This window comes from Danio aesculapii, chromosome 4 (assembly GCF_903798145.1).
Source record: "Danio aesculapii chromosome 4, fDanAes4.1, whole genome shotgun sequence".
Lineage (NCBI taxonomy): Eukaryota > Metazoa > Chordata > Actinopteri > Cypriniformes > Danionidae > Danio > Danio aesculapii.
The window spans coordinates 13,228,693-13,254,834 of NC_079438.1; the positions used below are offsets into that span (position 1 = coordinate 13,228,693).

A 26,142-nucleotide genomic window follows, 5' to 3' on the forward strand; every position below is an offset into this window, starting at 1 on the left:
CTATGCACGTCTGGGGACGCGTTCGTGAAGCCAGTGCTGAAGTGGTCTCATATAGAGTAATCCGAGATGCGTAACTGCGGATGCCATATGCTCCAGGAGCCTCTGAAATAATTTCAGTGGGACCACTATTTTGCAGTCGAAGTCTCTCAGATAGTTCAGCATTAGCTGAGCACGCTCTCCAGAGAGGTGCGCTGTCATGGTGAACGAGTCCAGCTCCAGCCCGAGAAAAGAGATCCTCTGCACGGGGGCGAGTTTGCTCTTTTCTCGGTTGACCTGAAGCCCCAACAGGTGGAGGTGCAGGAGCACCTTGTCTCTGTGCATAATCAATTGCTCCCGAGAGTGGGCTAAAATCAGCCAGTCGTCAAGATAATTAAGTATGCGGATGCCTGCAAGCCGAAGGGCACTAAGGCACCCTCCGTGAGCTTGGTGAAGACCCACGGAGACTGAGAGAGCCCGAAGGGGAGGACTTTGTATTGCCAAGCTTAACTTTCAAACGCAAACCGCAGAAATTGACGGTGGCGTGGAAGAATAGAGACATGGAAGTACGCGTCCTTCAGGTCTATCGCTGCAAACCAATCCTGAGGACCAACGCACCAGAGGATGCGCTTCTGCGTGAGCATTCTGAACAGCAGCTTGTGCAGACAGCAGTTCAAAATGCGCAAATCTAGGATTGGCCGTGACCCACCGCTCTTTTTGGGCACGATGAAGTACACGCTGTAAAACCCGCCCTCCATCTCGTTTTGTGAAATTTGCATGTCCTTCCTGCGTTCGCGTGGGGGGTCCTCTGGGTGCTCTGGTTTCCCCCACAGTCCAAGGACATGTGGTACAGGTGAATTGGGTAGGCTAAAATTGTCCATAGTGTATAAGTGTGAATGGATGTTTCCCAGAGATGGGTTGCAGCTGGAAGGGCATCCGCTGCGTAAAACATATGCTGGATAAGTTGGTGGTTCATTCCGCTGTGGCGACCCCAGAATAACAAAGGGACTAAGCTAAAAAGTATAAAAAAAAGAATAATCCTGAATGTACATTAATCATGAGTAGGGCTGGGTGAGACATCGAATATTAGCGATAATATCAGAAGAATTTTGACGATGATGTAAAATCTTTAAAGAGCCCATATTATACATGAAATAGGGTCATATGTAGGTTGTAAGGGTCTCCAACAACAGTCTAATATGCATGCAAGGTCAAAAAACACTTTGGTCTTATACAGGCTTCAGCACGAGACAGAGTAAAATGCCCAGCTGGTAATCAACTATATAAAAGTAGTCACAGTGCACACACGCTTCATAGTGTAAGGCTTTTTTCACACACACACACACACACACACACACACAACCCTCCTCAGAAGAACTGGGGAGATCGACGCGAGTCTCCTAGCCACTTTACCTGCTCTTGCTCTCTCTCTCTCTCTCTCTCTCTCTCTCTCTCTCTCTCTCTCTCTCTCTCTCTCTCTCTCTCTCACACACTCACACACACACACACACACAACGCTCCTCAGAAGAACTAGGGAGAGCGACGCGAGTCTCCTGTCTCTAGGCGTCACACACTCGACCTGCTCTTTTTCTCTCTCTCACACACACACAAACACACACACATCACGTTCCTCCTCAGAACTAGGGAGATCGACACGAGTCTCCTGTCTCCTAGCTTACTATGGCCATAGCAACGACAAACGGCAGTGGAACGCGAGCTCACAAAAGCATTTAACGTTAAATCCGTAAACAAAGCGGCACGCGTCGCGTTTTTAACGTGGCTTACATGCGATAAGAGAATATAAAGAGTAACCGCGTGTACTGTACCAGGTTAACAAGTAACAAAACACAATAAATACATAATTTGCAAGCTAGAGTAAACGAGGGAACAATTTTAATTGCACTTACTTACACTAGTGAATAAACCTCAACCACTGACTCTTCACAGTTCACAACTCATCTTTGGGTAGAGACTGTCAATATTATCCATCTGAGCACAGCGAGACTTCATTCGACCGGCGGCGTCTGTGTGTGTGTGTGTGTGTGTGTGTGTGTCTAGTGTTTTTCTGTGTTAGTGGGCGGGGCCGCAGGTTTCAAATCTCCCTGGTTTGCGCGCGTAACTACTGGCGAGGCTTGTGTTTCGTGGCTGCGTCATCGCGAAACACCTAGTGAAGTTTTCAAACTAATTTCGAGAGAAGCACGTGATATGATTGACTGCAGCTGGCCACTCATCTACATTCACTAGTTAGCCAATCAGATTAACCCCAACTCACTATAAGTAGCCTAGCTAGAACTACTCTCTTATCTTCGTTTTCCGAAGAAACTAACGACAAGTCCGCTCCAGCTCTTCCGAAAGCTACTCACGGACAAACCAACCTCCTACTATTTTAATCATCATCATCATCATCATCATCATATCGTCGTCAACTACAACGAAAACAACAACAACAACGGAGGCGGCGGAGATCACAACAGCGCAGCAACGGGCAAGAAAGAAAGCTCCACGCTCCCTGAAACATCAGCCCCATCTCAACAACACACAGCTCAGCCTGGAAGTCTGCCCGAGACTGAGGCTCCAGTAAGAGGCCAAAGGCCTAGCTACTCCAGCCAGAGCACAATGTTTTATACAATCCTCATCTCCCGCTACTTCAAACCGCCACGTACCTTCTCCAGCGTCATCCTACGTCTCTCGTATCCAACAAACGACAGTCACAGAACTCCTCCAAACTCCTAGACGCCGGAACCACAAATTCCATACTGCTGCAATAAACCCGAAAAGACCTTACGAATCCACGTCTTCACTGACTCCGCCCCCCCTAGGACATTACAACCACATGCTCCTGCTACGCCCCCTAAACACTACGTACTACAGCCTACAACACTGCGCCACCCCAGGCCACCAAAGAAAGCCCTAAAGCAATCTCGGAATCTCCCGGACAATAACGCAACTCTTCTAGCCTGCAGCTCCCCAATCCAGTGCAAACTCCAGCCCTCCTCTTCCAGCAATCCTTACCACTCTAAACCCTCTTCAACATTCTCTGCCAAATCTCCTACATTAACCAGCTAATAAGAATTTTCCACCCCAAGATCCACCGGCTACGTACCCGCCCATCTTCCCTGCTAAAGACACCATCCCAGCTCTCACTTCTACACACTTGCTACTACTGCGGCGACACGCACGCCGTCAGCCAAGTCTAAAGAAACAAATTACTTGTCAACATTTAAATCTTTATACTGATTTATGTTTGCACCCTGACCTAATTTTTCCGAATTTCTCATTCCAGGTCTGTATAATGGATCCAAGCCCGGTATCTTGGCGCTCCCTTCCCAGCCCTCCACCAACGCTGAACCAGAAATCACAGAGCTATAATAGAGAAAGAGATCGACAATAAATTCATGTTCGATCCCCTCATTCTTGCTGCTTCAAGCACATTCACATTAGCCTACTGAAATGGGCATTAGAACGTTTCTAAAAACGTCTAATAACGGATCTTTCATCTTCTCATAATTTCGCCTTTTTCAGCACTATTCACCACGCCGAACGAAGATGCCTTAATTACCACGCCATAAACCAAGAAATCTCTTTATTTAATCTAGTCTGCTGCAAGCTTGGCTCGCAGTCGACATCACCCCCGCCTTTTAAGTCATTCCTGATATCTGGTATCTCCGATTTCTGGCATTAATCAGACAATACAATTGTACTTCGCAGTCTGTCTAACATTCGGACGCAGAAGTAACCACATTCATACTTCAGAAACTATTTGCGGGATTCTCGCCAATAACTACGGCGTTCGCACGTAGTTCATCTACTAGATGTTTACACGTATCTCTTAGTGACAGAGATATAGATTCTGAAGATATAATATATCTGAAGATATAAGAAAATTTAGTGACAAGTCTTTCTAATATTGGCATTTCCATCGTGGAAGAACCTCCGGCTCAAGCACTTCTATAAAATTCCTAAGCATCAATTTGGATTCGCAGAATTGCATACATGCATGCATACCTAAATAAATATACTGAAATTTTGTTCCCTATATATTCTTGAAGAGAAAAGATTGCACTAAGCACAAACTGTCCATCTTAGGACATCAAAACTCACACGCGCATTATCCTGCAGGGACGCCTTTTCGTCACTCACCTCCATTAACTCGCAGCATCAGTCCCCGGATTAGATGAGAATATATCTCTATCCGATCTCGGCCATAATACTCGGCCCGAAGGGCGTCGCGCACCGGAGGCACCGCTCAGAGCGGCGACGGGGTGCGCACACGACAAGGGAAAAGAGTCCTGAATTGTGACTAGGCACTGCGGACAGCCCCCGACGCGCACCCTGATAGAACATATGTTCAGAATCCTAAATGCATGGCGCAACGCAGCACGTCACCGAACAGCGCTTAGGCGTGCGACCGGCTTATGCTTCCTTCCTAAGCGCTGGAATTGCTGCCCACTCATTCATAAACGATCCAATTTCATCCTCAGTTCATATCTTTAATACACAGACGCCGCCCCCGCCGTAGGCTTAGAGGGATGTTATCAGGACTGCCGACGCGCTACCAACGGACCATATCGCGGAGAAATTAAGTCCGCCTCCAAAATTCTCAATTACTGTTACAATGAAGCCGCTGTCCACTGCACTAACAAAGGCGTATCATTATCACAACTGTTGTACATGTTCCTAATTATATAAGGAAATTGCTGATTCCCTTTCTTGCTTTTGTTTCTAGAACTGGTACCAGAAGCAGAGCACGTGACCTCATCCCTCCTTTGAAGATGACATTCCCACATACACGATTTGCATCAACACCCATAAATACATTTTAGGAAGTAACCCCAGAAAGGATACCTATCCTTGCATACAGATCACACTCTAGATGCAATGTTTATTCTTGTTTTTTTGAGTTTCTCAGATGTTGTGAAATTACAGTAACATCTAATTTGATCCCAACATCCACCCCACCATCACAGATCTAACTTTGATTGATGAGGAAACTATCAATCAAGATAAACAGATCAATCCAGAAAGGATAATGCATCTACATATTCAATATTCCCTCCCCCACAAGCCATTCCAAATACTCCTAGCATACATACACTATAAGAAATGCTAAGCTTAAGTCCCCCTGCCCCCCTTTTTCATAGATGACGCACACCACCCAGTGACACGCTTTTGGTTCCAAAAACACCTCAAAGCAGTCCTCCACCATTCAGGCTTCCCACCAGGATCATACTCCAGTCACTCATTCAGAATAGGAGCCGCCACCACAGCTGCACACAAAGGGCTATCTCAACAACACATACAAACACTAGGAAGGTGGTCTTCCGACGCCTTCAAACCCTACATTCGACTCAGCCACAGCCATCTAAAGGAAGCCCAAAGGACCCTCACCAGCAGACACCTTAAACCCAGCAGCCAAGGGCACGAGCCCAATCCAGGGATAAGCCTAGACACAGCCATCCCAGCTTCCAGAGGGCGGAGGAGCTCCTCAGCCACCCAAGGGCGCGGGCACGACCCAGCCACCTAACCCTCCTTTCTTCCTTCTGGCTCTGAGTCGCACTCAGCTTTCTCTCCCTATTCTCGCACCTAACTCCAACAGGAGTTTTTTTCCTGCCCAGGCACCCCCTGTCACCCCCCCCCCCCCCTGGCCGCTGCCACAGAAGTCTTCACCACCCCTCCACCTTTCCCTGACTTCTGTAGGACCCTGCCCCCCCCATGGCTCTGACTCCCGCAGGAGTGTTACCCCGAGCTTCGGTTCCCGCAGGAATCATCTCACAGCCCCTCCCCCAACCCTAGCTTTTACATATTATAAGTCATTTTAACAATGACATATAATATTGCCTTTTATTTTTCTCTCTGTTTGATTTTATTTATATAAATTCATATCTATATGCACCCACGCATATAAATATTATTTTATATATAGCGCTGCCACTATCACGCTCTGTTCCCGCAGGAACACCCCCAGAGCACCAATTCTGCCCGTCACCCTCCAGCAGGAGTCTTCACCTCCCCCTCATCTCTCCCGACTCCTACTGGAGCTGGCCAAAATAGCTCAACCAACCCCGAGCTGTGACACGAGCACGAGTCACGTCACCGACCCTCCCCGGCCCTAGCTTATTTTATTTTCTTATACATTTATTTTACACATTTACCTTTCATTTATTTTATTTCATTTATATATATGTATATATATATATGCACCCACGCATATAAATATACATTTATATATAGTGCCGTCACCCTCAAGCTCTAACTCCCGCAGGAGTGGTCCCGAGCATCGACCCCCGCAGGGGTCATCGCCCAACTGCCATTCACCCTTCAGCTGGGGCATTCACCTGCCCTTCCTCTTCCCGACTCCAGCTGGAGATGGCAAATACAGCTCTATCTCCCGCAGGAGTGGCCAGGAGCTTCGACTCCCGCAGGAGTCCAAAAAAATCGCCCCCCCCCCAAGGCACTAGATTACCCCATTATATATTTATATATCTATATATTTTCATATATACATATATATTTATATATAGCGCTGCCACCTCCCAGCTATATCTCCGCAAGGAGTGTTCCTTGAGCAATCCACTCCTTTGGAGTCCCTGCCCCACCCCAGCCCCCTTCACCCCCCTCTTATCCAGCTGAAGTCCTCAATTCCCCTTCCCCATTTTTAACTACCCCAGCAGGATTCCTGTCCATCCCATGGCTCTAACCCCCGCAGGGGTCTCCCCGAATCTACTCCCGCAGGAGTATTCATAGCCATGCCAACCCTGCTCGGGCTCCCGCAGGAGTCCGTATCATCCTTTGCTCCCACAGGAGCCCCCTTTTCCTTTCCTTCTAAAAAACCAATATATCCAGCAGCCGGATATAGCCTTCCAAGCCTTTTGGGGAGTTTCTTCGAATACACGGCTGCTGTCCCGAGTCTCCTGCATTTGGGGAGCTCTCGAGAACCACCTGATCTCGTACTCCCCTCATATGCTCTATGGACCAGGCGGGAGCCCTGGGCTCACCTATCTCCGAGCTCAGGGTTCTCTCCCGGGACAGCATGCCAAACCTGCTAACAGTTGTCAAACAATATCTAAGTGTGAACTCTTGAAGTGAAGTTTTCAAACTAATTTCGAGAGAAGCACGTGATATGATTGACTGCAGCTGGCCACTCATCTACATTCACTAGTTAGCCAATCAGATTAACCCCAACTCACTATAAGTAGCCTAGCTAGAACTACTCTCTTATCTTCGTTTTCCGAAGAAACCCCCCATCCACCCCATCTCCTCCTCTTTTCTACCTCTTACCACGGGGAGCTCTCGAGAACCACCTGATCTCGTACTCCCCTCATATGCTCTATGGACCAGGCGGGAGCCCTGGGCTCACCTATCTCCGAGCTCAGGGTTCTCTCCCGGGACAGCATGCCAAACCTGCTAACAGTTGTCAAACAATATCTAAGTGTGAACTCTTGAAATGACTCGTTATCAAGACGACTCGTTTGAATCACTATGAGTCGACTCTTTTATAGATGAATCAATAATTTTATACACTGTACACTTACAGGTTTAAGCCTTAGCTGGATATTTCACTTCACTTAAAGCTGTGTTACACACTACATGGAAGGGCATTTTCAAAAATCCATAATATGGGCTCTTTAAATATCACGCATATTGAAAATTTTAAAAAACACTCTTAAAATACTCGTCATGTGATTAGCAGACTGATGAGCTCAGATGAAGAGTTCTGCTTTGTATTCTTTTCATACGGATTACTAAAATAACATGCATTTGTTTTATCAATGAGTTAGCTCCTGAAGATTCAGCTGTTTTCTCTGACATGTTTACCAGTCATGTTGACAGAAGACACAGAAAGAGAAACAACTCCCTGTCAGTTTTACTCATTTTTGAAGAACTTCTAGTTTTGTTTTATTATAAATGTACTAGGTGTCACTAGGTGACGTATGCATAAATTTGCATATCTGCATCTGTTAAAATTGTCAGCTGACACCAGTGGTGTAAAGTAACTAATTACCACAGATGTTTACTGTCTGATGACCGAAATGACCTTAAAACCCAGCAGACACAAGACGTCAACATGATGTTAAATTGACGTTGTACCTCAGCATGGTAGAGGTGTTGTGTTTTGTTTGGAAATGAAAATCGGTTTGACGTCAAAACTCTACATCAGGCCGACGTCAATGTTCAACATCCAACCTAAAATCAACCAAATATCAATGTCTAATGATGTTACGGCTTGACGATGTGTGGACGTTACCACTATAACGTCTATCAGACGTTGGATTTTGGTTGCGATGCCTGATGAATAAATGTCAGTATTTGACGTCAATATGATGCTGGTTCAAGATGTTGGCTCAACGTTGAATTTTGGTCACTATCCAACACAACCTTAAATCAACGTCATTTAACATTGTTATAGATGATAAAAATAACGTTGTCCTTAGACACTGGCTAGACATTGAATTTTGGTCACCTGACATCACCTGATGTTTTTTTTCAGTGCATCTTGTTTCAATCTTATTTCATTCCATTCAATACAAGTCCTTGCGAAAGAATCTCTTGTCGCTGTCTAATCGTATAACAATTAAACCTGCATTAAGCCAACAATCATTATTAAAGGGGGCCTATTTGTGTGGCAACAACCACAGACAGCCCTAAGTGAGAAGCAGCCATCTGTTATTTGAGTTTCTGTACTATACCAGTCAAAGATAATGTCAGCGACTAAGAGGCATTATAAATGTTCTGTTTTATGATGCACTTCTGAGTTGCTTACTGTTGGAATATCTAATAAGTTCCATGTGTGTTCAAAAAAAAAAAGGAGAGGTTTTTCTTTAATAATATTAGTACTTTATTGGATTGACGTTGGTTTAAGATGTTGGATCGACGTTGGATTTTGGTTCCTTTCCAACACAACCTAAAATCAACCAAATATCATCGTCATTTGATTTGTTCTTTGTGATTAGCTTTTTACAGCGTAATACTCACTACTCTTGAGTGTTTTTAAAAAGGCTAGTTTTTACTCATACTTTAAGTAATATTTACCACAGATACTTTTACTCTACTTGCACTACATTTTTAAGCAAGTAATGGTACTTTTACTTATGGCTGCTGTATTGAACATTAGTCATGAGTAGGGTTCGGCGATACATCAAATATTAGCGATATTATCAGAATAATTTTGTCGACGATGTAAAATCTTGAAATATCACGCATATTGAATATTTCAAATTCAAGCATGAATACTTTGTCAATAAATCCACAGAGCGTCCAATATTACGCCCCTGTAAGCATTACCATGTGCACAAGAGATGCGAGTTAGCTCTTGAAGATTCAGCTGTTTTCTCTGACACGTTTGCCAGTCATGATGACAGAAGATACAGAAAGAGAAAAGACTCCCTGTCAGTTTTACTCATTTAATAAGAACTTCTAGTTTTGTTGTAATTATGAATGTACTTTGTGTCAGTGGGTGACGTATGCATAAATTTGCATATCTGCATCTGTTAAAATTGTCAGCTGTGTAATGACTGCTGCTTATATAGCCATGTGACAAGGATTGATTAGCCATGAGAAATCTGACTCCTCCCAAACCTGTGTTGTGTACAGTAATCTCTCTGACATGATAAACACACAAGTTCAATAACTGCTGCCAAATATTAAACTGATCAAATTTGAAACAGAAGCAGAGATCTGACTGTACCAGGGAAACACCTCACACTCTTGAGGTCCAGAAGTTGTTTTGAGATAAAGTTGCTAAATAATTTGCAGTTGGTGCTTTGAAATGGCTGAAATCCCTGCTCATTGAGAAGAGCAGAAACGGTACAGTACAGACACGTCAGAGTTTCCAAAATCTCCAGTGACTCCAAAAATAAAAAGATTTGTCACTTTTTTGACATCGTGTTACTGGCAAAGTCTGCAAAGCCAATAAAGACACTAAATTAGCAAAACTTTTCACAAATGTGTTCATTCATGTGTATTTGATGACTAGTCTAGATTAGGGATAATCTTAGACGTCTATTAGATTTTCACTGACAGTCCAAGTTTAGCAGAGATGTCTTTGTTTAGATGTTATTAGACTCTGGTTTCCACAGCCGTTCAGATGTTGTGTTTCAGACATTTGTCAGGTATTTGTTCTCAAACTGCTCCTGTGTGTAGGACTAGTCTCTTAAACATCTTATCCAAAGACTGTGTTGTGTTTTGATGTGATTTTTGTTCTATGTTGCTGTGAAATGTCTAAAATCATTCAGCAGTAGTGATATGTACAGGGGGTCACACACTGCAACACCATGCATTTTAGATTTCTAAACATTTCTATCAGGCTACGCACACCGGCGTCGCAAGTCGGTGGCTGTCCACGGTGCCCAGCTACGACTCAGGACACTGTTCATATTTCTGCCACCCCACAGAGCGCCATCTGATTAGTTTTATTTTAAGTAAAGTTTAGTTATAAACTAATTTCGAGAGGATCACGTGCCTATGATTGCTAGCGGCTGGATCCGCATTATCCAATTCTCAAAGCACCAATCATACGACTTCTAAGCTACTACAAATACCCTGGGTTACGTACCACCGCTATCTTCGTTTTGAAGAATCCCCCCATCCACCCCTACTCCTCCTTCTTCCTAGATGGGTGACACAGTGGCCCAGTGCTTAGCACTGTTGCCTCACAGCAAGAATGTCTCTGGTTCTAGGCTTTACCAAACCAGCAGACATTTCTGTGCGGAGTTTGCATTTTCTCCACATGCTCACGTGGGTTTCCCCCGGGTTCCGCGGTTTCCTCCCACCGTCCAAAAAACATGCAACAGAAGTTAATTGACTAATCCAAACCCGCACTATAGACATGCTCCTAGTAAATGGTTATCTCTCAAGAGCAATCACTGGCTGTTCATTAGTTATTACAGCGGGGTAGTTTTCGAGATCTACCTGAGCTCAAACTTCCCTCTTGCCTTGCAACGGGAGGGAGCCCCGGGCTCGAGGATCTTATGAGCTCAGGGCTCTCTCCCGGGACAGCATGCCAAACAAGCTTATAATTAATCATCAGCTAAGTGTGAACTCTTGAAATGACATCAGGGGGTAGATGCGGGTAGATTTCAGCTGTGGCGTGTAAGGCAGTCGCTCCCAACCAGCCAAAGTGGCTACTGAAAATAATTTTTGACTGATAAAAAATAACTGTGTTTGTACTAAATGAAAGGATGATAACTTGTGCGTGCACAGGTGATGTGCATGACTGTTTAAAAAGTGTGCACGCTCCCGTTTCCTTTCGCGAAGCAACCCTGCCTGAAAACACAACTGGTACGATTGGTTCTCTTTGAAATAGACTTGACAAAAGGTGATGCTCGTGCACCCACAGTCCTCCTTCTTTCATGAGCTCCATATTTTTAATAATATGTATTTTTGTAAGCAGCAGCAGTTACTGCTTTCACCTTCACCATTCTTTGAACAGATTATTAACAGGCCTAATGTTAAAGCGACCATCCTTTCATTATCACACACGGTGTGTTTTTCACCTGCTTTCTTTTACTCACAGTTATTTTTTGTTAATATGGGTTAATTATATCTTCTACAATAAGATTACTTTAATAGGAGATTAACTCCTCATTTAGTTAACTGGTGATCTGAGATCTTTAGCCAGGACACAGACTATGCATTGTTTTACATACATGACAATAATTATTTCTAAAATGTCAAATTATTTTAAAAGAAAAGTTTTGTTTAATAAAAAGTGTGTGTATACATCTATATTTAGCTGTTTTGACACATTATTTAAAATGTATGGCTAAGAAATAATTCTCTGTTTTTGGTGTTGTCAGAGATAAATTAAATAATTCTTGGTAAATGTGTCGCAGCACTGAGTGGTGCATCTGGTGTGTGACCCCCTTAAGTGTAATGTGCTCAAAACCTGCTTGGATGTATTTTAGCTGTGTTTATCTGAAATAACATTTGAATATTCAGCAGCTAATCAGAATCAAGCATTCTACAGACTCTTAATATAATGCATTATAATGTATTTTTGATTATTAAGCAAGTTGTGGATCGACAACTGTGTGTGAATGAATGTTTTGGTTAAATGTTGTTCTCGTTTCTTCAATCGTAGAATCTTGAGAGTAAAATGATCAGATTTCTGAAGAATGAACTGGAGAAATTTAAGGAAATCTTACAAGAAGAAAACAGACAAGAGTTTGTAAAGGACTATAATGAGAACAGAAGCAGAATCACAGAAGCAGCTCTTGATCTCACACTCTTCTTCCTGAGAGAGATGAAGCAAGATCAAGCTGCTGATACTCTTGAGGGTAAGAGACTCATGGCTAGACCTATACGAAATCGGCAGACTTTTACAGAGTTTTAGCCAATCATTGAGTTTATTTATTTACTGTGTAAATGTGTGTACATTTATATTCATTCAGTTATTTAATTTCAGTAATATTGTTGACTAATATGAAAATGTTCATGATTTATTTACAGTGCAGTTTGTAAAGTCATTTTCTGTCTTTTAGTAGATCTGTTATATAAGAGTCTTGTGCTTTGTTTACCGATTAAGTGGATCTAATTGGATTTGTGTTGTAAACATTAAATATTATTATTTCATAAGTTAAAAGGGTATTACTTTTTATTTTATATATTAAGTTTTTAGTTATGATATTCACAAAATCATTCCACACTAGTCTTCAGATATTTTACAAAATTCTCCACACAAATAGAAAAACAATTCTAAAAGTTCTGTTTGGCCCTACTCATGGCCATCTGTCAGACTGTCACTTACAAATAAGTCAAGACTAAAACTGTTTTTTTTGCTCCTGTGTTTAGGCGAGCTGTTCTTCATCAATCAGCTTAAATGTAGCCTGAAGAAGAAATATCAAAGTGTGTTTGAAGGAATTGCTCGGCAAGGAGACTCCACCCTTCTGAATAACATCTACACAGATCTCTATATCACTCAGGGTGCGAGTGAACAGGTCAACACTGAACATGAGATCAGACAGATTGAAGCTGCTTCCAGACGTCATCAGTCACTAGAGATACAGGTTGAATGCAAACATTTGTTTGAAGCAGCTGAACAAGACAAGCAGATCAGAACTGTCCTGACAAAAGGAGTTGCTGGCATCGGGAAATCAGTCTCTGTGCAAAAGTTTGTTCTGGATTGGGCTGAAGGGAAAGAAAATCAAGACATCAGCTTCATATTTCCTCTTCCATTCAGAGAGATGAACTTAAAGGAGAAAGAAAGACAAAGTTTAAAAGACCTCATAACTCAGTTTTTCCCAGAGACTAAAGGACTGGACCTTACAAGAAGCACACGATTCAAAGTACTGTTCATCCTTGATGGATTGGATGAATGTCGTCTTCCTCTGAACTTTGCTGGTAATGAGACGTGTCGTGATGTATCTTCAGCAGTCTCTCTGGATGTTCTCCTGACGAACCTCATCAAGGGAAATCTGCTTCCTTCTGCTCTCATCTGGATCACCAGCAGACCAGCAGCTGCCAGTAAGATTCCTGCTGACTGTATCGACTGGCTGACAGAGATAAGAGGATTCAATGATGCCCAAAAGGAGGAGTACTTCAGAAAGAGACTCACAGATCAGAATCAGGCCAGAGAAATCATTGATCACATTAAACAGTCAAAGAGTCTCTTTATTATGTGCCACATCCCAGTCTTCTGCTGGATTTCAGCCACTGTTCTCCAGAACATTTTGAAGGAGAACAGAAATACTGAACTGAAACACAGGGCTAATGCTGAAACACTGCAGGAATCTCCCAAGACTCTGACACAGATGTACACACACTTTCTCCGCTTTCAGATCCAGCAGAGCAGAAAAAAGTATGATGGAGAAAACACACCAGATGTCTCCTGGGATCCAAAACTCATCCTTTCACTGGGGAAACTGGCCTTCCAGCAGCTGGAAAGAAACAATGTGATCTTCTATGAGAGCGATCTGAAAGACTGTGGCATTGACGTCTATAAGGCATCGGTGTACTCAGGCATGTGTACCCAGATCTTTAAGGAGGAGACAGGAATCATTCTTGGTACCATGTACTGCTTTCTTCACTTGAGCATTCAAGAGTTTATTGCAGCCCTTTATCAACATCTGTTTTTAGATAATGACAAGAAACGAGCAGAAAAAAGCAGAAATGTGTCCATGAGTGATTTGCTGAAGACTGCAGTGGACAAGGCTCTGGAAAGTGAGAATGGACATCTGGACCTTTACCTTCGCTTCCTTCTCGGTCTGTCACTCCAGTCCAATCGACAACTCTTACGAGGCCTGTTGACCCAGCAGGATGACAGAGACCAGAGCAAAGAGGAAATAATCGCATACATCAAGCAGAAACTTGAAGGGAATCTGTCTCCAGAGAGATCCATCAATCTGTTCTACTGTCTGAATGAACTGAATGATCAAACTCTGCTGAAACAGATTCAGTCTCACCTCAGTAGAGGAAGTCTGTCATCTGCTGACCTTTCACCTGCCCAGTGGTCTGCTCTGGTCTTTGTGTTGTTGACCTCAGAGGAGGAGCTGGAGGAGTTTGAGCTTCAGAAATTCCAGAGATCAGACGAGTGTCTCATCAGACTATCAGCAGTCATCAAATTCTCCAAAAGAGCTCAGTAAGTCAAAGTGCTTCTTTCTCAAATTAAATGATATGGTATATCATGTTAATGAACATGCACATTAGTGATATCATCTGTACTTGAAAATACATTAATAATTGTTTAATATTTTATATTTTAGTGTTTTTTAATAATGTTTAGATTCATGTTTTGGCAGTGGTTGTTTAAGGGATAGTTTACCCAAAAAATAAATGTTCAAATTTTTACTCACCCTCAAGGGGTTATAAACCTTTCTCAAACTTTGTTTCTCCTGTTAAACATAAAAGAAGATGCCTGTAGAAAGAAGCCTGTAACCATTGACTTTGACACACACCAGTTGTTTTTCCTACCATGTAGGCCAATGGCTAATGGTTTTCAGCTGTCGTAAAAACTTTTATCTGTTAAGCAGAATAAAAAGATCATAAAGGTTTGGAACCACTTAAGGGTGAGTAAATGTTTAAGAGAACTATCTTTTAAGAAACGGCAAATAAGCCAGTAAACTACATTGTCTATTAGCGGAAATTGCACACAAGTCAGCTATAAAATGATACAGCACCTTAAAAGTCCTTTCTGGTAAGAGTGGAATGATCACACTGATGTTGTTTTCTCCATTCTGTCTATTTTGACCTTCTCTATGTTGATAATGATCAGGTAACACGACTACGTTTACATGGACATCAGTAATGGAGTTATTTGCCTTAATCTAGACAATAATAAGATTAAGGCATTTAGATGAGCTGCTTTTTGAATTATAAGTTGCTTTCATGTTGCACATAATTCAATTATTGTCATCAAGTCACCACACTATCCGCATTTTCTCCAGAGTTTCCTGTAGTTTCAGGTGATTTATTTTTAATTTGTCGACTTTAAGTACAGTTTGGCACTTTCACTTTCATTCGGGAACATTTCCTGCATGCCCCCGTGACAAACGAGATATTAGATGCTTCTATGAACTGCTGGAAGAGTGTTGTTTTAATGGAAGTTCATACCGCATGCTAAACAGAAGAAAAAACCTCCGCATTTCACGATGCAGACGTCTGTGGTCTACACTGACTCGGTAGGTGCAATGAGTGTCAAACAGGTGTGTTTGTGTGTGTGTGTGTGTGTATAGACTATCCTGTTCGAAACGCGCCGATAAGTCCTTCATGACGGTAATATTTCAATTAATGTGTTTACATGTCTGTACTGCACTTTAAAAATGTGACTAAAATCAGCATACTCCACACGTCTTAATTCCATTTTACTTTAGTCTTAATCACATTAAAATCTAATTATTGGTGTCCATGCAGTGTTGGGCAGTAGTGTCACTACTTATACTTAACTACATTTCTCAGTAGCGTGGCGGTAGTGTCGCTACTTTCAAATCAAATGTAAAAATCAATGTAAAAGTAGCTTACTTTTAAATCAAATAGCTTTTCAGTAGCGAAGCTATTTTATTAGTAAAGTAGCGCAGTAGCATCCACACAAGCTACATAGCTTGCTACAGTTCCCAGGGGGTAGCGTTTAGTGTAGTTAAGCTACATTTTAAGTAGAGTAGCTAATAGTTTAGCTCACTACATTTTTCTAGTAGCTTGCCCAACTCTGTGTCCATGTAAACACACTCAGACACAGACACACACAGATAAAACAACAGTACAAGGACAGGCCAACCAGGACCATGACATAGCTTCCTTCTAGGAGAGGATTCCAGATGATCCTCAGAGGAAAACACAAAACAAGAATGAGTTCAGCAAGCTGGAGGTGTTACAGTGGACAAGGGTGATGGGGGAGAGGCAGTTTAATGAAACCATGACAGGGTACAGGACAGATGGTGAGGGGGAAACTGACAGACAGGTGAACACGAAGAAGGAAAAGCCAAGGCAGGGATTACTGGACGGTAAACCTGGCCAGATCCTGTGGATCAGGATAAACAGCTGGAGCACAGAGATATAATGTGTCCTTAAATTTTGCATTCACAGGTGAGGCAGTCCTTATCACTGGCACTTCTAAATAGATGTATTTATTTTCTATATTTCTGTATCTCTGTTTGCTTTTATTTGTCTGTTGATATGCAGCTTTTAAATGTGCTAAAGGAAATTATTATTATTTAGTTTGTTCATGTGTTTTATTGTCTGTCATCTGTGGACCTTTGTGTATGATCTTCTCGTCTTTTGATAAAAGTATTTCTTCATCTATTCAGACATCTGAAGGAAGCCATTTACTTTTGTTGCATAAACCTAAATCCTATTAAAAGCTAAAATCACCAGATGTGCTCACTAATAGGTGAAGTTAAACCAGTCACTACAGTCAGATGTGCTTCAGACTATTAAACACTCCAGATCAACACATACATATTGTGTTTGTTCTCTACACAGGCTACAGGGCTGTAAACTCACTGTTCAGTGCTGTGAGAGTTTGTCTTCAGCTCTACAATCCTCAAACTGTGTCCTGAGAGAGCTGGACCTGAGTAACAATGACCTGCAGGATTCAGGAGTGAAGCTTCTCTCTGATGGACTGAAGAGTCAACACTGTAAACTGGAGACACTGAGGTCTGAGTTTAAACACCTGATTGATTGATTAATTGCTTGATTGATTGTTTTTTTGTTTTGTTACATCAGACAGATCACAATAAAGCTGCGGTCACACTGGGCTTTTCCTCCCATAGACTTCCATTCATACGCATGTGAATGCGTAAGACCGGAAACGCAAGGTCATGCGTCAAGTTTCGCAGTTCGCTGTGGTGCAAAGTTCAAGTTTGGTGAACTCTGACCTGCGAAATCGCATCACTTGACTGCGTGAGACCAATCGAGGATCAAAACAGGACCTCGCTGGACAGAAATTTAAAGCATAGACCAATCGCTCGCTTTTTTTAATGCCTAATCATCTTGTTTAGTCCCGCCCCTTTTCGCAGCGCCATACAACAAAATTTCACACACACAAAGCCCAGTGTGACCGCAGCTTAACAGTGTGGTTTTTAGTAATGTATGCTCTTTCTCAGGTTGGCCATGTGTAATCTCACTGCTCAGTGCTGTGAGAGTTTGTCCTCAGTTCTTCAATCCTCAAACTGTGTCCTGAGAGAGCTGGACCTGAGTAACAATGACCTGCAGGATTCAGGAGTGAAGCTTCTCTCTGATGGACTGAAGAGTCAACACTGTAAACTGGAGACACTGAGGTAAATGATTCTCCACTCAGCAATATCACACAGAGTTACATATTGTGTTACCATATGTGGAGCCCCTTTCAGTTGACTAATAAACAAATCATTTGCAGGGATGTGATTTTACTCATATCTACACATTGATAATGATTATATGATTATGTCTATGTGTTGACTCAGAATAAAAAAGACAAATCTATTTAAATGTTTTACTGAATAAACTGCATGAAGCTGCATTTTCAGAATTGAAGTAACTCTTTTCCTGATGTACACCATAAGGGTGTCAAAAGAGTTCGACATCTGTTCAGTAATGGATCATAACTGGTTGTTACATACTGATGTAGTTTATCTCAAATGCGCTTTGTCATTGTAGATGACTATGGTGAGGGAGGTGAGCACGAGTAATTAAATGCTCCAACTACTTTAGAAAGCAGATAACCGTGCACAATCACTGCTTGTTAGTTTGCTGGAGGGTAGGGGTGGGCGATATGACCTAAGATTAATATCACGGTATTTTTCATCTTTTGAACAGTGACGGTATAATATCATGGTATTACTTTAAATAGCAAAATAGTATACATCTCAAGGAAGAACAGACAAAAAAAAGTTTTATCTCTTGATTTCTATCACTCTTTAAAGGTTTTGGTTTCGGTTTGTGTCATTTTAAATGCTCCGTCCCGTTATGAGCTGATCTTCATTTTTCTCTGTTTGTGGAATAAAGCGGCACCAATTTATGAGCAGACAGAGCAGGATTCTCGCGATGACCACCGGCGCAATACCGCTCTTTGTTATGAGCCGTAGTTTCAGTGTAAACTTAGTAAAGACGAGTTTCTTTGGCGATGATGTGTACAGTATTAGATTTTACATTTAGCGGACATTTGCGCTGAACACGTAGTGAATGTAACGCAACAAGATTCGAGCACCTTCTCCGAAAACACTCGATTGATCTCAGCTGGCGGATCAACATTTACCTCATGTCATGATCACTGTCATCTGCGCCATTATTATTATTATAACTTTAAGTGAGGTTTGCAAACCTGTGTACTTTTCACTCTTCAGCCATTTGCATTTCCTGCAGTAACAAAAGCTCCCTGTCATCTGTCAGCGGGAAGTGTTGAGTGATTGACAGCTAATATAAACCAATACAGCGGCAGGGTAGATCGATTTCAGCAAGTTTTTAGAGAAAATCAAATCAGGTCGCACTATAACCATTATATTCAGTTGCACAAATGCTCCCAAATATATTAAGAGGGCGCATAGATTAAATTTTGGGCACACATGCGACCAAAATGGTTGCAATTTCGAGCCCTGTAGTATGAGGACAGGTATTCAGACCACAACTGAACATTTGAAGAAAATTTAATGCCTGATTATTTAGAATTAGCTATTATTGATGTAAATGCAGCCGTTCAAGGCGCATAATTGATTTATTATGGTATTGACGGTATTAGAAAATCCGCCCACCCCTACTGGAGGGTCTTTTTGCTGCTCAGGGAGAAAATGAAAGCTGTAAAGCTATCAGAGTGATACTTGTGTATCCAGGCTGTCTGTAGATAGAGTTTTCACCACTGCATCTGTCATGGATCAGCTGTGATAAACGCAGCCATTTAGCATCATCATTTCTGTTGAGGAACACAATGGCCAATCACAGGTGTTTAAGAACTCGCTCAACAGTGCTCAAAAAGCAAGCGGGATTATTAATTCAATGTCAAGTCAAGTCTATGTTTATTTATAAAGCGCTTTTAAAGACAACAAGTGTTGTACAAGTGTGCTCCATTTAAAACGAAGGACAAATAAAGGACACAAGACTCTCATATGGTTTAATGTCAACGAGTGAAATGAGTTTTCAGACTAGATTTTAAAACAGAACGAGTTAAAACTCTAACATGTAGAGGCAAATTATTACAAACTGGTTTGTGTTCTGACCACATGTGCTTGGCTGTACACTATATCAATAAAGGCTTTAGTCTTTTAAAAACACCGCTGTAACACATTGAGCCACTGAACATTGCTCTTAAGACGTTTTTCTACAGGGGGAAAGTGTGTATTTCCTCCAAACCTCTCAGATATAGTCTGTGTTAGTAAATGCAAGACTATTGATGAACTCCAGCATAACACTGGATGACAAGGCTTCAGATGACTGTTCTAGAGCCTACAGCTAATCAATCTGTCAGATTCTGGAGTGCATTACAGCTCTAAAGAACATTATAAATGATGAATGATCTTAAATAAAGCAAATACATATTGTGTTTGTTCTCTACACAGACTACAGTGCTGTAATCTCACTGTTCAGTGCTGTGAGAGTTTGTCTTCAGCTCTACAATCCTCAAACTGTGTCCTGAGAGAGCTGGACCTGAGTAACAATGACCTGCAGGATTCAGGAGTGAAGCTTCTCTCTGATGGACTGAAGAGTCAACACTGTAAACTGGAGACACTGAGGTAAATGATTCTCCACTCTACAATAACTACAGTCAGACAGTTTCATATTAGGGCTTTTCATGCTTGAACATGTTAACCCTGGGTGATACTAAACCCCAGATAACAGGAATTATGGTTTATCAGTAATTATGTTTCACACTGCTCATACTATACCTGTAGTTAACCCTCAGGGGTCTGAGGTGATTTTGGGACCCCTGAGATGTTTTGACATGCCCTGACATTTGTGCTTATTTCAGCTACTTCTTTCATAGTACTGGCCAACATGTATTTTATTTGTATTCAGCACAAACTGTGCTACAATAAAATGTGAGAAATATTGGTGTACATGCTTGTGTTTTTTAGAAATAAATATTATGTGTGGTTAGTAGGTTTTAGAGGACAAAATAGCTGAAATAAGGTCCAAAAACCAGACTGAATGTGCCTGAACAAGACTTTAGAGTAAGCAGTCTTGTAGGCTGGAATATTTACTGCACAATTATGTGAAAATGATTCTGTTCTCTCATTCAAAGAAAACATTACAATGATCTACGATTTGTTGGGTTTGTTTTAGGTGATCTCAGCGGTATGCGTGAGTGATAATGGTCATGAATAATTCACACTTGGAGAGACAACAGACACTCCCCCACTCACCCATCAAGGGCAGTGTACAGCAATGTCCATCTGCAACAGCTAGCCCAAACTAAATGCTTGTTGTATGACTTGCTGTGTGACCATGTAAACACTCTGGGTGAACAATATACAGTGCTCAGCATATATAAGTACACCCCTCACTAATCTCTCTTTTACATTCATATTTTAAAGAGCCCATATTATACATGAAATAGTGTCATATTTAGGTTCAAGGGTCTCCAACAACAGTCTAATATGCATGCAAGATCAAACAACACTTTCATGGTCTTATAATCTGCATTTATTTTTACCTAATTATTCCAGCGACTCCCATATGAATCGTTCAGTGATTCATTTGTTCCTAAACCCCTCCTCAGCGCGAAGCTAATCTGCGCTGATTGGACCGATGACAGCCTGCTGCGATTGGTCGACGACACTGACAGGCTTCAGGGCGAGACAGAGTGAAATGCCCAGCAGCTAATCAACAATATAAAAGAAGTCACAGTGCATACACGCTTCATAGTGGATTTTGGCTGCCAGTGGGTGAATGTAAACACAGACGATGGACTAGAAAATACTGACGACTAACTATTTTATCAAGCAAAAAGTCCAAGAACTGGCGAGGAGATCTCCTAGCCCGTCACAGTCTACTTGCTCTTTTCACACACACACACACACACACACACAGGGCCGGCGCGCCCAGAATAGAGACGGCGCGGCGGCGACACCTCCCTCACCACCCGCATCCTCAGTTATATCCGTGATACCCCCCCCCGGTCTTCGATTTCAACCGCGACACACACCCCCCCGGTCCTCACTTTACAAACGGGTCCCTTTCGTTTTCACTATCGGGTTGAGGGTGGCGTGATCACCCTTTGCCTAGAGCGTTACCCTCTTCAGAGGAGACACACACACACACACACACACACACACACACACACACACACACACACACACACACACACATTAACCTCCTAAGAGGAGACACTCACACAAACGACCGTCCTCAGAGGAGACACACACACACACATCACACTCCTCCCCGAGGACACGACACACACGCCTAGAGCGCCAGTTCAGCTTGCTGGGTGCAATTTAGACACCTCACCTCAAACCTGAGCTGAACTATTTTGAAACTTGACCGTTGCATGTGTGTAGAAACAGCTGACGATCCGTAAACAAAGCGGCACGCGTCGCATTTTCAACGTGGCTTTACACGTGATATGAGAATATGTAGAGTTAACCTGATACAGTACATGCAGTTACAAGTAACAAAACACAACTAAATACATAATTTGCAAGCTAGAGTAAACGAGGCAACAATTGAAGTCTTCTTTGTAAGCAGGTAGTTTCCAGAAGCACTCGATCTGCTCAAGGCTAGGCTATATTGCTAAGGTTTCATCTTTGGGTGAACTGTCAATAATAACTGTTAGTGGGCGGGGCCGCAGGTTTCAAATCTCCCGGGTTTGCGCGCGCAACTACTTGTGTTTCGTAGCCGCGTCATCACGAAACACCTAATGACTCGTTATCAAGGCGACTCGTTTAAAGCACTATGAGTCGACTTATAGATGAATCAATAGTTTTAAACACTGTACACTTACAGATTTAAGCCTTAGCTGAATATTTCACTTCACTTAGAGCTGTGTTACACACTACATAGAAGAGCATTTTCAAAAACCCATAATATGGGCTCTTTAAATAGGAAGCTCTACAATATTATATTTGTGGATATACAATAGATCAGCCAAATCTGGAGCTCATCTAACAAAATAACTTATGATAAAGCTCCAAAAACTGGTACACTCAAATTGATCTGTTCTAGAAAAATATTAAATACAAAATTAAAAAGAGGAAAAATCAAGAAAAGCAAAACAATGGAAGAATTCAGCTGAAATTTTGTAGGGTTTTTTGCAATATTTAGCCTGAATTTAATTGTGTTTAATTGTGTTATCTTTCAATTTCTGAATATGTTTGGTGACTAAAATATTATTGTAATAAATATTTCTGTTTAATAAATCTGTTTTGTTTAAATGCACCAAAATACACTGCCTATATTGACTGAGAAATGGAGGAAAATCTGGATTTTCAGAATGGGCTGTACTCCATTATGCTGAGTGGCTGTATGTGCACTTATACAGCGTGCACATATAATATATATTTGAAATGGTCTAAAACGTGTCGCCAAACTCTCTTGTGCATTAACCCAGCATTTAATAATCATTTGTGAATGAGTCTGAGACACTGAAGTAGCGTAATGACAAAAGCTTTAAACACAAGAATAAATCCTATTTTAAAGAGGAAAAACAATTCCTTTAAATCTAAATCAGATTTGAAGACCTTTTATAGAGATTTCCCCAAATAGTTGCAGTCTTAGTTCACTTTTTGAAAACTTTAGCAGGTTGTGACTATGTCTGTGGGTGTCAACATTCAACATCACTTTCCATGTGAACAGCCCTTAAGTCTTACCAGATGTGGAGCCCAAATGTGCAGGGGTGTGATTTAATTTCTATTGATATACAGTTCTACAGATGATGTGGAGTCCTTGTTGAGTGTGTGAGTGTGTTTGCTGATGTGAGGGCTTGATCAATAAGGAGAGCTAATCAGGATGTGTGTGTGTGTGTGTGTGTGTTCATCACTGCTGTTGACATGAGCAGAAACAGCAGTCAGCATCTTCACAACACAAAGAGATGTGTGATTGTCCAACTGTGTGATGTGGACTATTGCTGTGTTTGTAGATTGTCTGGCTGTATGGTGACAGAGGAAGGCTGTGGTTTTCTGTCTTCAGCTCTGACTTCAAACCCCTCACACCTGAGAGAGCTGGATCTGAGCTACAATCATCCAGGAGATTCAGGAGTCAAGCTGCTCTCTGAACAACTGGAGGATCCAAACTACACACTGGACAAACTCAAGTATGTGGAGCATCACTGGCCTTGTGCTTTTCCACTGAATGGCTTTAAAAAGACACTAGAAAGCTCTTTTCTGATCTTCAGTTTTCTGTGAGGGTTATGGGGTGAGGACAGACAGAAGATACAGCTTGTAGAGTATTCCAGTCATGTCTATGAAGAGCAAATCATTGAGTGTGAAATGAATCTCCTCTGTAAATGTTGGAGTGTATTGGCTCAGTTGTGACATTAAGCGGGACACACTGTACAGTTTCAGCATTTGAGCTGAGCAGAGAAACTTCTTCCTCCATTTGTGCTGAAGAATCCTCCAATATCAGGTCAGGAATAGGGTTGGGGATTGAAGATGGATTCAGATTCTGGAATCAGACACTTGGATTAATGTTCAGACTCTTGTTCTAAAATCAACATCTGGATTCCTCTTCTCTGTGCACACATGTGTATTTTTCACTTGCTAATCTCTCAGGAACTGGCGAGCAGCTTTAATAATCTGAACATAGTTTAGAGATGGACTGCAACATGTGCTCAAAGGCTGCATGTGCTGAAGAACGATGGCAAAGCTAAGTGTGATCACTGTAATAAATGAATGTTGCAGCAGGGTGTCTCCATCAACATGAGCAGTATCTGCGCTCGCTTCACCAACAGCAGAGGAAAAGAACGCACTGTGTTAGATTCATTGTGCATCCTGGCTGGAACCAACAAGTGTTGTGTGTTTTAGCTGAAGAGTTTGGAGCGTGTAGCTGAGCAGCTCAGTGCTAGCTTTAGCTTATTAGCTGAGGGGGAAACTAAACAGCTCATTCTCTCCATCTGTGTGTGTTTACAGTCTGGATCATGGAGGAGACGCGAGGATTACAGCAGGACCACGCAAATGTAGGACTACACACGCACACACACACACACACACACACACACACACGCACGAGGATTACAGCAGGACCACGCAAATGTAGGACTACACACACAAGCACACACACTCACACACTAGCTCCCACGCATGCACGCACACGCACATGCGCACACACACATACACACACTCACTCTCTCTCACACAGGTGCACGCACACACACACATACTCACTCGCACACACTTACACACGCACACACACAAACAGAAACACACACATGTACAGACACACACAAACACACACACTCAGTCGCTCATACTTGCATACACACACATACATACACACACACACACTCACTCACTCACATGCATGCACACACACACACACACACAAACATGTACATACACACACGCACACAGATGCGCATACACGCAAACGCTCTCTCTCTCTCACTAACACACACACTCACACAGCTGTGGTTATGCACACACTCCCTCTCTCTTTCACACACACACAGACACTCACTCTCAATCACACACACACACACACACACACACACACACAGACAGACACTCACTCACACACATACACACACACACACACACACACACACACACACAGACACTCACTCTCTCTCACACACACACACACACACACACACTTACAGACACACACACACACATCTGTGGTTATAAATGTGTGTGTTCTTGTGTTCAGATGTCTGTTTCCTCACACTGGATCCAAACACAGCACACACTCGTCTCATTCTGTCTGAGGAGAACAGAGAGGTGAAGAGTGTGTTAGAGAATCAGCCATATCCTGATCATCCAGACAGATTTGATGGTGTGTATCCTCAGGTGTTGTGCAGAGAGAGTGTGTGTGGACGCTGTTACTGGGAGACTGACTGCAGTGGAGATCATGCTGTGTGTATATCAGTGTCATATAAGAGCATCAGGAGGAAGGGACGAGGTGTTGAGTGTGTGTTTGGATATAATGCTCAGTCCTGGAGTTTGCTCTGCTTTTCCTCCAGTTTCTCATTCATACACAATAACACACACACTCGTCTGCCGGCGAACCGGCTCAGCAGTAGAATAGGAGTGTTTGTGGATCACAGTGCAGGAACTCTGATCTTCTACAACATCTATAGAGACACAATGAGCCTCATCCACTCAGTCCAGACCACATTCACTGAGCCGCTCTGGCCTGGGTTTAGGTTTTATTATTCTGGATCATCAGTGAAACTGAGCTGAAGACTGACGAGAGATTTACCCACAATCCTCTGCAGGAGCTGTGTGTGTGTGTGTGTGTGTGTGTGTGTGTGTGTGTGTGTGTGTGTGTGTGTGTGTGTGTGTGTGTGTGTGTGTGTGTGTATTACAATATCCTTCAACTACACATTTACACAATTATTAAACATTAAATCAAATCTTCAAATAAAAACACAGGTGGTCTTCAATGATTACACACAAAGCCCCTTTAAGACAGCAAATGAAATGAAACTTTGCAGGATCATTCATGGCTTTATAATAATTAAATCTATTAAGATTCTTGATTTAACAGAATTGCTCAATATTACACATCAATCATTACACAGGCCGTGATCAATTTGTTCTTTCCTCCTAGTATAAATGGCCATTTTGGCATGTCCTAAACTCAAATTCAACAGCTGACACTGATGTTTAA

General features: G+C 42.2%; 1 protein-coding gene across 5 annotated transcripts in view; it reads left to right on the forward strand.

Annotated features, from left to right (window-relative positions):
- The window catches only part of LOC130222022 (NACHT, LRR and PYD domains-containing protein 12-like), a 60,140-nt gene extending 34,322 nt beyond the window's left edge, over positions 1-25,818 (forward strand). For 4 of the 5 annotated variants that reach the window (XM_056454627.1, XM_056454626.1, XM_056454625.1 and 1 more), the window contains 8 exons: positions 12,056-12,251; positions 12,766-14,551; positions 16,888-17,061; positions 17,511-17,684; positions 19,935-20,108; positions 23,453-23,626; positions 24,441-24,487; positions 25,180-25,818. In XM_056454627.1, coding sequence (XP_056310602.1) covers positions 12,056-12,251; positions 12,766-14,551; positions 16,888-17,061; positions 17,511-17,684; positions 19,935-20,108; positions 23,453-23,626; positions 24,441-24,487; positions 25,180-25,712 — 3,258 coding nt within the window. In that variant the 3' untranslated portion in view covers positions 25,713-25,818. Of the gene's footprint in view, positions 1-12,055; positions 12,252-12,765; positions 14,552-16,887; positions 17,062-17,510; positions 17,685-19,934; positions 20,109-20,658; positions 20,892-23,452; positions 23,627-24,440; positions 24,488-25,179 lie in introns of those variants that run through there. The other variant, XM_056454631.1, reaches the window with a different exon arrangement.
- The last annotated feature ends 324 nt before the right edge of the window (positions 25,819-26,142 follow it).